Source organism: Brienomyrus brachyistius, chromosome 9 (genome assembly GCF_023856365.1).
Source record: "Brienomyrus brachyistius isolate T26 chromosome 9, BBRACH_0.4, whole genome shotgun sequence".
Taxonomy (NCBI): Eukaryota; Metazoa; Chordata; class Actinopteri; order Osteoglossiformes; family Mormyridae; genus Brienomyrus; species Brienomyrus brachyistius.
In genome coordinates this window covers 28084978-28100173 of record NC_064541.1, presented here as the reverse complement: position 1 = coordinate 28100173, position 15196 = coordinate 28084978, and the positions used below count along the sequence as shown (strand labels likewise).

At 40.1% G+C, this 15196-nt stretch overlaps 1 protein-coding gene across 5 annotated transcripts in view; it reads right to left on the bottom strand.

Annotated features, from left to right (window-relative positions):
* The window catches only part of LOC125749671 (carcinoembryonic antigen-related cell adhesion molecule 8-like), a 28250-nt gene extending 18962 nt beyond the window's left edge, over nucleotides 1-9288 (bottom strand). For 4 of the 5 annotated variants that reach the window (XM_049027141.1, XM_049027142.1, XM_049027144.1 and 1 more), the window contains exons 1-2: nucleotides 9116-9288; nucleotides 4886-5200 (exon numbers count right to left, since the gene is read on the bottom strand). In XM_049027141.1, coding sequence (XP_048883098.1) covers nucleotides 4886-5200; nucleotides 9116-9158 — 358 coding nt within the window. In that variant the 5' untranslated portion in view covers nucleotides 9159-9288. Of the gene's footprint in view, nucleotides 1-1998; nucleotides 2319-4885; nucleotides 5201-9115 lie in introns of those variants that run through there. The other variant, XM_049027145.1, reaches the window with a different exon arrangement.
* Between the last annotated feature and the right edge of the window lie 5908 nt (nucleotides 9289-15196).

The following is a 15196-nucleotide window of genomic DNA, read 5'->3' as shown; positions in this document are numbered from 1 at the left end:
AACACATTTACAATTAAATGTAAGACATGTGCCTCAGGAGCAGAGATGTGGCACTACGCAGAGTAATAGGCCTGGACATGTGATAAGCCTGTCTTGTTTTAGACCTTTCCAAGACCCCAAACCTGCTTTTCATCCCTCACTGTATGTCTTTCAGATGAAGCTCACACACATCTTAGGTTTTCTCCCCCATTTTAGTAAACCTGTCTCCACTCCTGTATCCAGATAAAGCTCCTGTTCCATCCTATCATCCCCCTGTCACGTGGTTCTTCTCACCATCCTACCCAATCTCCCACTAATTAACGGACATTCAAGAACAATTTAGCTGCCTCACACTGCATGTTGCTAAGAAGCAGACCAATAATTTTATCTTTTCCTGCCTGGAAAAGCTGTGTTTACAAGAATATGCACAAATAGAACATTGGGGATGCTGCTTGTTTAAAATGCTGCAATGAAAATGCCCACACACATCAAGGAGGTAACATATAATAACACTTTATTGATCCCTTGTAGATAAATTCTTTTTGCCTACCCCCAACTTACTCTCCTTGATAGACAGACAGACACACACACACACACACACACCTGGGGTTAAGGTCCTAGCCACAGATGTGACTGTTTTGCTAAGGCTAGGCTCAAACCGGCAACCTTCTGATTACAGGCACAGAGACTTAACCCACTGAACCACATGTTACCCCAGTTGATTTTGTTAATTGCCTGTTTTCTTTCAGCATTGACCAGGCTCGGAGTGGCCAATCAGGAAACTCAGGAAAATTCCTGGTGGGCCAGCTATTGTGCTGGTGAAAATAATTTGAGAAATTTAAAAATGAGCCGGTCATAAATGAAATAATTCAACAGCTTTTAAATTGTATAACAATGCTTCAGAATCTTAACCAGCGAGTTCTCGCACACACACGCGCGCACACACACACACACACACACACACACACACACACATACAATAGATCATAATTACTCTTCATAGACAAACTTGCAAATAAGCAACACAAGTGTCATTGTAGTAGCTTGTCAGAACTGAGCGGGCGCAGTGCAGTACAGGAGGTACAGGTGGTACAGGAGATACAGGTGGTACAGGAAGTACAGGTGGTACAGGAGGTACAGGAAGTACAGGTGGTACAGGAAGTACAGGTGGTACAGGAGGTACAGGTGGTACAGGAAGTACAGGAGGTACAGGTGGTACAGGAGGTACAAGAGGTACAGGTGGTACAGGAGGTACAGGTGGTACAGGAAGTACAGGAGGTACAGGAAGTACAGGAGGTACAGGTGCCGTAACTGGAAGCTTCTCAAACTAGGGCAGCTGGGACCAAAAAAGTCAGGTTGCTTTATCAATTCAATATGTTATTTATTATTTCTTTTCTTCTTGAAATGTCAGTAATACATTTATTGGGATAAAAAGTCTGGAGCTACGTCATAATTTATCAGCATTATTTAAGTTCCCCCAGAATGAGGACAAAATGGGCTGGTCTTGTCCATAAACCTCCATGCCTGGAACTGACTCAAAAAGCCAAGGGTGCAGCCAGCCTCATACCTCTGCTTTCTGGAAAAGGTTCCAAGCCCCCAGTGACCCTGAGCAGGTCACCAGGTCGGAAGATGTACAGATTTAACATTATATGTCAATCTTGTTTTTTCCACAAGCAGGTCAAATGTATTTAAAGAAATGGAAAGAGCAAAGAGCAGTGAAAAGTGCTAAAATATAACATTAATAGTAACATAAATGTGACTACAGAATTTATACTGTCAGTGTTAATCATAATATTTTTCCATTTGATCAGATAATTCATTACTGCAGTTCGTGCTTGTCCTACTTTGTGCCAAAATTGAGAAAGTTATTAATGATGCCAGATAAAAAAAAATATACGCAGATCTGGAAAATAGATTTTTTATTTAGATGTGCAAACATTTTTTCCATCCTTGAGTCATTTTTACTTTTTTCCCTTATGCTGTATTTTCAAACTTAGAATCTTTCCAGCTGGTCCCTACCTGCTTCCCCAACTTCTTCTGCCTGAAAGAAAATCGTATATCCAAGGTCCATGAAACGATCAATGATGACAGATGAATCACCCCGTCAGTCAAACTTAGAAAAATTATCTTTTTACGAAGCATACTCAGTTTCCAAACATCAGTGTCTTTGGCCTAATCGCTAAAGATGACAAGTCACCCAACAGATGCAAAGTAGAGAGACTAACAGCACGGTGCTCTGAGAATGACCTAACTCTCAGCAAGAATCAGATAATGAAATAATCACTGACTTCCAAAAAGGAAAAAAGCACACACCCCTTCAGACATACTATATATAGAACTGAAGTGGAGCGACTAACCAAATTCAAATATCTCAGGGTCAAGATCCGAGGACCTAACGTGGACTGTTCACGGTTCTGCTCACACAAAGAAAGCCCAGCAGAGCTTATATTTCATAAGGAAACTACAGGAAGTCAAGCTCCCCCATCATCATTTAGCAAAATTACACAACGCAGCGACAGAGAGCAGCCTGACCAACTGCATCACAGCCTGGCACGGCAACGCCGCAGTAGGTGACCAAGAGGCTATACAATGTGTGATGATAACCTCTGAGTTCCCAGTGCTCCCAGACATCAGAGACATAAGATGAAGGAGCCTGAAGAGTGAGTGTCAAACTGCTACGAACATAACGCATCTCAGGCATGAGGCCCTATGCCATGTGGCACACATTAGGTTTTTTCGGGGGGGGGGGGGGGAGGGGGGTTGAATAAGTACATAAATAAATACATACAGTATGTATGTGTGAGTAAAAAATAAATAGCCATATTCATTTATCTCTCTCTTTCCATTTATACAAGTCTGTACAAACCCCTTCAATCGGATTGTGGGTTATCAGGTTACGTTGACAGATGGGTTGAAACTGTATATATATAATGCAGTGCTTCTCAAACCAGTCATAGGGGACGCCAAGGCATCCCAGGGAATTGCAAGACAGCAAAAACATGCACTGTCTGGACGTCCCTGAGGATTGATTAGAGAAACACTGATATGATGTGTGGATTGTGTGTGTAGATCGTGTTCGATAGAAGACCTGGCAAGTTGCGCAAAATCAGATAAACATAATTAAAAATGTATAGATCCATGTATGACTATTCATAATAAAGTATGAGGGCCAAGAAAATCATGGGAGTTTCTTAGGAGAAACAACAAAATGAGAGAGAGCGAGAAGATGGGCTTGACATACCTGAGAATCCCAGGAAAGCAGGAGGTGTGGCAGTTAAGGGTAGATCCCAAACCCACTTTCTGGAAAACCACCCAGTTCTTGTTTGCTTTTCTCCTCACTTATTTTATTTATTCTCTCTCAAAATGTCCCACAAGGTCTATGATTGAGTCTGACAGTAATCATGAGAATGATTATGAATGAGTCTGGTGAGCCTAAATTGGCCCTGTAGTTGTGTGAGTGTGCCTGTGTGCGCCCTGCGGTGTGTAGGCGACTGCCCGGTACAACATGACTGAAGGCGGTACAAAATCATGGCTGGCCTTCACGGTAAAAAAAAAAACTATGCATATTTTATACATAAAAAATATTTTAAATAACTGCTAACATCCCCATATACATGCACCAACTATGTGCCTTTTGTACACTGTTTTAGGGTGAGAGGTGATGAAGGTGTAGAGAATGTCAAAATAGCAGAAACAGTTCACAGTAAAAGGTACAGGAAGGGGAAGCTTCATCGCTGGAAAAACTGGCCCTGTAGTTGTGTGAGTGTGCCTGTGTGCGCCCTGCGGTGTGTAGGCGACTTCCCGGGGATGGTTCCCGTGATAGGCTCCGGTCCCCCCCGTGATCCCAGTTGGGATTAAGCGGTTTCAGAAAATGGATGGATGGATGGATGCACCGCCCGATCTTTAATCACAAACGAAAATGGCGAGAAAAGCACAGGCAAGACAAAAACTGCATGCAAACACTGTAAAATACTGATAACATACGCAAATAGTACAACGAACACGCTTCAGCATGTCCACTGGCACCACAGTGAGCTGAGCGAAGATTATTAAAATGGTAAATCACGCTAAAAAGCTGCACATGCAAGTCTTAGTTTATTTATTTGAAGATTTTTTTTATCTACTTATTTTGATTTGGGATATTTTTTTAAACAGTATTTTATTCAATTCCTACGGAAGAGAATTAGGGCCACCATAAAAATATTATTTTTTCTCAGAATTCTGACTTTTTTCTAGTCAGAATTCAAATAATATTTTCCTGGTGGGTCCTAATCCTCTTCCGTAAAATTTCAGTTGCACTGTTAAGAAGAGGACATGTTTTACACAGTTTAGAAAGATAAAGGAATATTTTTGAATAAATTTGTCTGCAGCTCATTCTGCTGAAAAATCGTGAGAAAATCGTATAGTGAACTCAGAATCGTATTGAATCGTGAGTTGAGTGTATCGTTACATCCCTAGAATTTACCCAAGTTAATGTTAATGTATGTCATTATTGGTTCTTGGTTTGTGCCTTTGTTTTTATCCCTGTCTGTAGCCCTCAGTGATTGTTCATGACTGGCACCCATGGCCATAAATTCCCGGGGGGGGGGGGGGTTGTAACCCCACCAATAATTGATACAACTCTCCCCCCCCCCCCAATAATAACATCTCCCCCTAAAAGGGTGGAGAGAGACCTCAACCCCCCCCCCCCCGCAATGTTCAAACCAAAGTTACAGCCTTCCTCTCACCTGTGCCCTGTAGTTCCTAGTCCTTGGTATGTAATTGCTAGTTTGATTTGTTAAAGCAATTAGGGCAGTTCAGCAAAGGTCACAATGCAAGTCATCATTTAAAGAATGCATAACATAACTGTAATACATAACATATCAATTATGGAATTTGATAGTATTCAGCTTGTGTTGCAACTCACCCAAGACTTCGAGGCTGACATGCTGGGTTACCAATTCTCCTGAGTCTGTGATTTGTACCTGATAAACGCCACTATCATTCAGAGTGAGATTCTTCAGCTCCAGTGTTCCAGTAGTGACGTCATAGTTGATTCTCCCTTCATAGTCAGGGCCTATGCTGGTGACACCAGTGAAGGTAACTACAACGGAGCCATTCTTAGTCCATAATAGTATTGATAAACTGATAGGTGGGTCTGTAGAGACAAAAAACTGCACTGAGCCGCCTACGGTTCCTACATCAGGCTTCAGCACAATGGTCACCTGAAAACTTCTGCAAGCTGCAAAATGAAATAAACACACGTTACAGAAGAAAGTTAGATTACAGCTGATATTATTGTCATTGTATCTTAATTGTACAGTACATGGAAGGTCACAATTCCAGAAAACTATTGGCCTGATTGTATATTAAATTTTGAGTGGTGGATGACGACGTGATAATTTGCTTTAACATGAACAGGGTGAGGCAGAATCAATTTAATGGAATGGGTTTAGCTTTAAGTGGGAATCAATGCTAATTCAAGCCAGTTTAATTCGGTTAAGCGCAGATTTGTTTAGCGATCTTGATGGAATATGCTCCAGGGGCCTGTATTGCAAGGCCGGATTACTTGCTTGGCCAGACAAGTTTGAGGGTAAGTAGTAGTAATTCTGGCTTTTCGACACATCATCATGGTAGCTCATACTCCACACCAAACCTGCTCCAGAGCAGGTTATGTTTCATGATAACAAGATCTCAAATAGTCCTTGGAGAAATCAAATGGAAGAAGTAAATAAATCGCCTGATGTAACAAATAGACTTTCCCACAAACTGGCTTGTCTGTGAGAATCCTGTCACTGTGGTGAAGTTAGCTGTATATATGACATTCACTCTTCTGGCTGTAATACAGTATCTTTCAACAAGTAAGCCAGGCAGCACACACTGTGCTGGAGGTGGGAGAACATCCAAGAGGTGTGAGGCTACAGTGTAACTCACTCAGACAGCATATCACCATCTCACACACAAACATGAAAAAATACATATCAAAAAACATATCACATTTCTGGGGTGGCATGGTGGTGCAGTGGTTAGCACTGTTACCTCACACCTCTGGGACCCGGGTTCAAGTCTCCGCCTGGGTCACAGGTGTGCGGAGTTTGCATGTTCTCCCCCATGTCGTTGTGGGGTTTCCTCCGGGTACTCCGGTTTCCCCCCACAGTCCAAAAACATGCTGAGGCTAATTGGAGTTTCTAAATTGCCCCTAGATGTGCATGTGTGAGTGACTGGTGTGTGAGTGTGCCCTGCGATGGGCTGGCCCCCTATCCTGGATTGTCCCCTGCCGCGTGCCCATTGCTTCCAGGATAGGCTCCGGACCCCCCGCGACCCAGTAGGATAATCGGTTTTGGAAATGGATGGATGGATGGATGAATATCACCTATCCATCTAGTAAAAACGTTATGCTAGATATAATGATATAATTTTATATTGTACCTATAAGTCTCTGTCATACACGGGCGTCGCTGCCATTAAATCTGAGTCCCCCTCACATTTCATAATTATTCGTATGGACCCCCCCACATTTAACATAAAATATTACTTCACCCAGCGCTCTTTCTATGGCTTCGCGAAAGAATCTATTCCACTTGATCGAAATGAGAATACAAATACGACTGAAAGACCTCTCCAGGTTTTCCGGGTTACCGACAGCAACTCAGTGAATCGTCAGTGCAGGCCATAGACAGTAAAGGTGCAGACTGCTCGATACTGGGGGAGGTAACACCAGCCCCATTGCCATCACACAACGTCCAACTTTTGCTAAAACCTTACTCTATTGTTATATGCCCTCGAAATTAACCCTAGGCCACGTTAAATTAATGTTAAACTAAACAATAAAATATTAGTAGCAGCCTAAGCTCTGCCTTATTCTTGGTTGATGATCAATTGTTTGCAATATTTGCTCCCTAATAGGCACAATGGACATAAGGAAATTCTTTACAAAGCAGAAGAAAAAGAAAAGTCAAAATTTCTCCACAGGACGGGGTATCTTTTCCAATGGAAATGTTAGTGCAGTTAGCTGGCTAGTCAATATTAGGAAATGTATCAGCTAGCTTAATGTTAGACATCATTACATCCAAACCCAGTAGCCTACCATATTGTAATGCCACGCATGAGGCCAAGTCTGCTCTGATATTTATTGATTCCCTGTTGTGACTTGAAATTTCAGTCAGTAAGCAGAATACTTCTGTAGCCTAATTTAGGCTACTAGCGACAGCTACGCTTGTTATAGTGCAGAGTGCCACCGGCTGATATTCATAATATCAGCAACAGTGAAATAGTCATGATAAGTTTATTGGGAGTTTAGTAATTTTATCAGCAAGTATAAAATGATTGCATCCAAAAATTTTATTGGGAGTTTAATATTTTAGAATTTCAGTATTTTCCGCATAAAACAGTGCAGAAAATGGCATCTAATTCATTTAAAAAAATTCTGGGGGAGGGTCCCCCCCCCCACATTCAAAATGCTTCTGATGCCCCTGCTGTTATGGGTAGTCTCTCTTATAAAGATGATATGTAAGTTTATGTAAATATAGAGCATATGCTGACGGAGACCGGTTGGTATATACACTAAAGTACCAAAAATATTGGGACGCCCCTCAAAATCATTAAATTCAGGTGTTCCAATCACTTCCGTAGCCACAGGTGTATGAAGCACCTAGGCATGCAGGCTGCTTCTACAAACATCTGTGAAAGAATGGGTCACTCTCTGTCTGTCAATCCGATGGATGAATCTGGGTTTGGCGTCGCCAAGTGAACGGTACTTTCATGACTGCATCGTGCCAAGTGTAAAGTTTGGTGGAGGGGGGATTATGGTGAGGGGTTGTTTTTCAGAGGCTGTGCTGGGCCCCTTAGTTCCAGTGAAAGGAACTCTTAATGCTGCAGCATTCAAAGACATTTTGGACAATTTCATGCTCCCAACTTTGTGGGAACAGTTTAGGGATGATCCCTTCCTGTTCCAATCAATGGTCTCCTGTTTTACTCCAAACAGGAACTAGCCAGATAAAACATTAAGTATGCTCTGCTTTCAAACAGTCCTGAAACTATTAAGTTGGGACCGCAGATACAAGTAATATACACGCTGACCTAATAATTTTGCACACATTGTCCAGTTTAACACATTTTACACAGTAGTTCTTACTCTGCTTCCTTGAGTGAAGAAAAAAAGTGACTAATGTTAAGGTCTTGAATGATCAGAACACTTAAAGCTAATAGTTAATAGTAAAATTACATCTTTGTTAATATTTTATTTGTGATTCTTCCTATTTGGGGTGGCATGGTGTTGCAGTGGTTAACACTGTTGCCTTACACCGCTGGGACCTGGGTTCGAGTTATAATATGTTGACATCATGGGTTCGAGCGACTACAGATGTCAACATATTATAATATTTTCGTAAAGATAAATCATTTATTTATGGGTAAATATTATTATTTTTCGTTTAGATATTTCCTTAACTATATGTGAATGGAGCCTCAAAATCATTAGCTAAAACGAGATTACGCTTTTGGTTAAATATTTAATGGAGTTTTCTTAAGCACCTAGATGTACGCTTCAGCGTTTATTGGGATTCCTAATTCGTTCATATACTTTTTGTAGTAAATCGTCACCACACCTTCCCAGATCTTCGTAAAATGATTATATTTTCTCCGATTTACATATTATAGCCAGCAGAGTTCGGAGTGGCGAGTATATTTTACACCGTTCGTTCAGCAGCGTTACAGCACTGAAGTGGAGAGCGAAGGGCAAACGACTGCAGAGCCAAACGAAAGGAGGGATGATTGTGAAGACTATCGCTACAGAACTAATCAGCGCTGTACTGTTAGTCACCTTTGCGCTGTTACGCGTCAGAGAGATTTAAACCGGAGATGCCTCCCCATAGCTTTTCTATAATAGTTTTTGTAAGTACTTTAATTTTAGTTTTTGTGTTAAATACATAAATACACATGTCACATTTAAAAGAATCGTATCTCAATCCCCCTTCTTTACCCATTGTGGCTCTTTGTAAATGAAAATGGCTCTTTGCTTTAAAAAGGTTGCCGACTTCTGTTCTACACGGTACCGCCTTTACAATTCCATGTAGTGTATATTGTTAAGCATTTGTAATTACAAATCCATTCGATATAAATTAGATACGAAATGGAAGACTGAAACAAATGAACTTACCAGCAGGTAAAATTAAAAGTAGTATGACTGATTTAATTCCCATAGTAAACAAGCTTCACATATTCCTCGTTTCGGGAAGTTTAACTCGCTGTGCAGGGGGCACAGTGTGTAAAATGATGGATAACTGGAGCGTTAACTATTAAAACTTTTACGAAATATTGGAAGTGTATGCTCTATGCAGGAAAACTGGCTAAAGAATTCAGTTCTTCCTTATAGCTTCTCGTAAAATGTGATAAAAAATTAAAACACGCCCACGGAACGTATCGTTTAAGGCTACATCAGGGGAGTTTCTAGGTTACCTGGGGCTTGATTTTCATTTTTTGTGAAGGAAAGTTGGCATCGGGGATAAAATACTCGGGGTTATATCCCTGAGTGATTGGACCTACCGCCGTCCGTGGGCTACATTGTCATTTGCAAAAATATAACATCTCCTGTTACTCGCAATGTAAGTTGTATATTCACTGGCCATTTAATTAGGTACACGTGTTCATCTGCTCATTGACGCAAATATCTAATCAGCCAATAAATACATAAAATAATGCAAATAGAGGTCAGGACCTCCCGTTAATGTTCACATCAAAGACCCGAGTCAGGAAAAAAGCTGATTTAAGTGAATTTCATTGTGACATGTTTGTTGGTGCCAGATGGGCTGGTGTGAGTATTTCAGAAACTGCTGATCTATCTTTCACACATAAGCGTCTCTATGGTTTACAGTGAAAGAAATATAACACTGGCTCAACTTAAAAAAAATTGAAGTAATCTGTCACAGCTAATATTTTATCATTGCCATAAAGTAAATAAACCATTTACTCTAACCTTTAAATTTTTAAGTTCATGTAAACTAATTTCTGAAGGTGAAACAAAAAAATATATTTAAAGTTGTTCTAAATCAAAGTAAATGTGTTGGCTATATTACTTAATGTAAATATTCTACTAAATCTAACCTGAAATTATAAATTTGATATAAACCACTTTTGAATGTTTGAGCAAATTAACTTTTTTAAGTTGCATCAAATAAAGATTTATGGTATTCATAATTTAAATGTAAAGGCAAAAAAAAACTTAATTACATTTTGATTTATACTCAGAATGCATTTCTTTATATAAACATTATTTATTGTGGAATGAACATATTTTCATCCAAAATGTTAACACAAATGTTTTTTTTCAAAATGTATAAACATTAACAGTCAACGCTGCTAATTGCATTCGCAATTGCAGTGCAGACACTGAGGAGGCATCACTGTCCAGACCAGATGAAGTGTTGCTACTTACTGAGGGATCCACTGGGTACAAGACAACGGTTGTGGTATCACAACTAACTGAATTACTTTGAGAATTGTAAGATCCCTAGTCACTGTTGTACTGTAGAGGTCAGATTTACAAACATGTTCCCAAAATCCTACTGCAGCCTTATGTATGCCTCTAATCGACATGCATTCTTGAGCTCATCGATAAGCTCTTCCAGTGAGTTTGGAATCCCTTTGTGTAGCTCCATTCTTCCGCTGTTGTATTCATTCAAAATGACCAGCAATCGAACAAGTGTCATGTCTGCCATGGTGCTCTGAGAGAGAGAAAAAAGACAGAGAGAGAGGGGGGGGGAATCTGTTGTTAGCTCAAAGAACCATCACAATTTTATGTCATCCCATGTTCAGAGAAAATTAAGACCATCAACTGTGAATCATAATTTTTTGTTAGCTTCTTTTAAAGCCCTTATTTCCCTTGAATGTGTCATTCTAGTTTCTTTTCTCTCCCTCTCACTTGCAAGAGCTCGTCTGCTCTTGGTTGGCTCCTCAATACTGTCCTCTAGTGGACTATCTGGGGTTGTGTCTTTTTGCTGCACTGCATTCTGCATAGCCCTGCATTTTCTAGACTTTCTCTGAGCATCCCTCCAATACCTTCTCTGACGCCTCTGCTCTCTCTCTCCCAGGTCTCCCACTTGCCTCACTTTCTTCTCCTGAACCCTCTTCTACCATCTCTGTCTTTCCTTCTCAAGGGTTTCCCTTCTGCTGTCTGGATCACTTGTTTAATTTCTCTCTTCTCTTTCTTTGATACTGTTCCCATTTCTTTGCTCCTCCGCTGACAGTGACGCTGCGTCTTTCTAGCCATGCCTGCCTACAGTGCAGATTAAAGCAATAAATACAAGTTGGACCTTAATTGGGAGATGAACTATAAATGTTAGATAGCTAATTAGCACATGTGTCTGTTATTCTAATGACTTTCTATATGCAGTTGTCAACTCTTTTAAGTCAGTTTAAGTGCCACCTCTGTCAGACAGAAAAGCTATGGAGTTGACATTCTACGGAGCTGACAACATGACATATTCTCCCATTTTATCAGTGTCTCATACAATGAGGCCATTTTGTTTTTTTTCCCAAGATGTTAGCTAGCCTGCTAACCTGAACTAAAAAGACAACATTTATTTCAAAATTCTTTAATAAGAGTATTACAGTACAGTGGGCAGATGGAGTGACACATCAAAGTTGTGACTGCAGTGATATCAACATTGTTTTATTAAAATATCAAAAACTGTAAAACCTTCCATACTATCTGTCCTACTTAAATAATCCTATTTAAATAAATTTTAAATTTTAAATTAGAACCAAACATTTAGGCAGCAAGAATAAAACTCATTAGCTTAAATGTGTTACTTTAAATAAGTATACAATCTGTAAGCTTTATAGGTAGAAAAACTTTAGAAGCAATTGTTAATGGGTTATTTTAAATTAGCATGAAATGCGCTATTTCAAATTAGAATAAAATATCTAGTCAACTAGAATTAAGGAGAATTTTAAATACTCGAATGTCATCCGTCCTTGCAGGCTGCCCTGGCAGGAATGAGCAGTCAGACTTAACCACTAAGGATTCCCCCCCTCTCTGTGACATATAGTACACCCACACATGTGGCCACGGGCAGCAGGGGTTTTCTGAGACAATGTTAATTAAAGCAGGCTTCAGCATTTTGTAATAACTGCTAGAAATTACTGTTGTTGTCTTATCGTGCATACTGTACCAGGGAAGGGCATTACCATAACTTCCGTATACCAGCTGGGGTCCTGTGATTAATTTGCCCACCAACATGCTCATCACAAACACGCAAAGTCAGCCCCACACCCACCAAGGGTGCCCTGTCATCCGTCATATGTGGGGACATGTTACAATAATTGTTGCCTGGATGGGTTGAAGTATCTCGGGCTCTTTTTGACTAAGTTTAACGCTGGGAAAATGCCATTCTCTGTGATCTCTCCGGATGATACATACTTTTTTTGTTATGCGTATAGAGTAGGCTAGATTGGATTATTGTGAAAATGTTCAGCAGTTATTTTTGACTAAGAGTTTTCTATGATGTAACGTGAACTGCAAAGTCAAAGTAACAACAATGGACCCCTGGAATGTTTTAACAGTAAGTGTTACCATCTTGCTTATAGTTAGGTATTTTTACTGTTTTACTGTGTAAATGCAGCAAAGACTGATTGTGTCATACCCTGCTCGTCTGATCTTCCCTTGTGCCACGCCCCCTCATTTACCTCGTGTGGAATCCTGGTGTTCCCAGCTGTGTCTAGCTGTTGTTAGACACCAAATACTTATATATGTTACTTTAATAAACAGAAATAACCAAGGATGGAGCTCAGTGCAGCTAACACCACCTATCCATAGCTGATGCTCATGCAGTGATCAACTTTCTAACAGTTTACATGCTATAAAAAGAGAGCCCACAAGGTGGTGCTGCAGCACTAGGTAACATTTGCGTTAAAAACGACATGCCATATATTTGACGAAACACAACATAGAGAATAAGCACAAACATGTTTGAAAAGCGACAATGGTCTAGGTTTTATGTTAGCAGTGCTGCTTAAAGGATACGCATGGATGATGATGATGATGATGATGATGATGATGATGATGATGATGATGATGATGAAGTTTCAATAAACCCTGAACTTCAAATGATTGCCAAATTCAATGGTCTGCACCCTGCTGGAGTCAGCCCCTTCTTGCTTACCTCTGTTTTTTTCTTATTCACCCCCCCCATGAAAAAAATCATGAGGTCTGAACCAAACCATGGATTTGGAGAATCATTACACCCCTATTACAAATCCATTACAATCTTGAAAAAATTGGCAAGTAGTTATTTGAGTTTTTTAATGATGATGGGACAATTTATCACATGCTGTGGCATTAAACTAACTGCATGTCCTGCCCACTTCTCATAACTTTTTTAGAGCCACCCCCCCTCCCAATCACCCTACTATGAAACAAAAATGTTATACTGCTGCCTGATTCTGCATGGAGCCAAATTTGCAAACACAAAACAAAAAGAAGACTTCATGAACTGAATCAAATCATATTTAATGAGGAACAGTATTAAAAACTACAGCTGCAATCAACACTCTCCTCTTGCAATGTATCCAGTTGGATGGCTAATCACTAACTATTGACCAGGCCAAAGCAGACGGAAAGAAAGGTTTTGAGCAAGGAAAAGAAGGAGCATTATTGTCCTGCTGTTAATACCAGTCTTAGCAGAAGGAAGCAAATGTTTTTCTAGAATAACCATCTATCTGCCGCAGCAAGGCGTTACATGGCTGCCCCCTTGGCCTGGTCCAGCAATGAGGATCCCATAAGCCTTATCACCCTCAAATAATCGCAGCTCATGGCTGTATCGCCGTAACTGACTCTCCCTCACAATGCAGGGACTCATTTGGGACTCCCTGAGCAGCCACTCATTCAACACAAAGTTAAACCAGAGGTACCTAAAGAGTCTCTGAAGAGACACAGTCCCGATGGAATCCAGTCTTTGTTTCAGGTCACTGGATAGCGTCCATGTCTCACAGCCATACAGCAAGACAGGGTGAACCAGGACTCCAAAGACTTGAACCTTCGTCCTCTTACAAAGATATCGGGGGCGTCACACACCCCTTTCCAGCGACCTCATGACCTCTCCATGCGCTCTCGATCTGACTTCATAGGAAGAGTCACCAGAGACAGGAATGTCGCTACTGACATGAAGAATTTCATTCTTGTCTTGAAAATAACTCTACAATAAAGCTTTTTTTTATGTGTTCAAAATTTACAGGTGGAGATTTGTTGTGCATGGCGGAGTGGAAGGATTCAGTAGATGAGTGGTTTACCTTACTGTAGCTGGAAACAATATGGCAAGCACAGTCTTGAAAGGCTTTAGGGAAGCTGTAGAGCAATATGAGCTGCCATTAAGCGTTTGGTCTGATAAAGGTGTGGAGAATGCAGATGTTGCAACTTTCATGATCAGGAATTCTTACATCACAGGCAGAAGTGACTAGTACAATCAGTGGTAAACACTTTCATATGAACAGTTTCAGTTCAGTATTGTAAAACTTTTAGATACGTTACAAATAATTTAACACCGTGTCAATTTCATTCTGTTCACATACAGTAATAGAGGGGATGTGGAGAGATGTCTAAGAGCATGTTCTAAACTTCTTCCAGATATTTGTTTCACTGGAAGATCAGGGATTGATCCAGACTGAAGTGTTACCCCTCCAATCTCCTCTCCTGCCTGAGTCACAATTCTGCACCATTTAGAGCCTGGACATTGAAGTGAGAAAACAAGAACGTTACAGAAGCTGCACTGTACCATATCTAATACCCACCATTATCTAAAGGTTTAAAAATACTGTAGTACTTTTTCAAGCATGGTTAAAAATTGTTTCAGGATTATTTTTTAGTTTTTGTGGCAATAAAAGAACAGTTTTTAAAAGGTAACTTTTATGATACCCCTGACACATAATATTGTTTTCCATTGTCAATTCTTAAACTCTGGACTCTGAATTTATAAATGTAATAAAACCAGGTTGCAAAGGCAGAACACAAACAGAAAAGGTTAATTAATGTAAAAGCAATGAACAAATTAAGAATGAAAACCCAGAAAAGCACAAATGTATTAAAACAACTGCTGCACAATATTGTAGACACTGAGGAAAAATAAACTAAATTCAAAGGGACCTGGCCTACTGGATAGAATACACCTGTCTGATATACGGAAGTTAAAATCCAGTGTGTGAACTACTTATGGCAGAAACAAGTGCTTCCTCAAAGTCTTTGTAA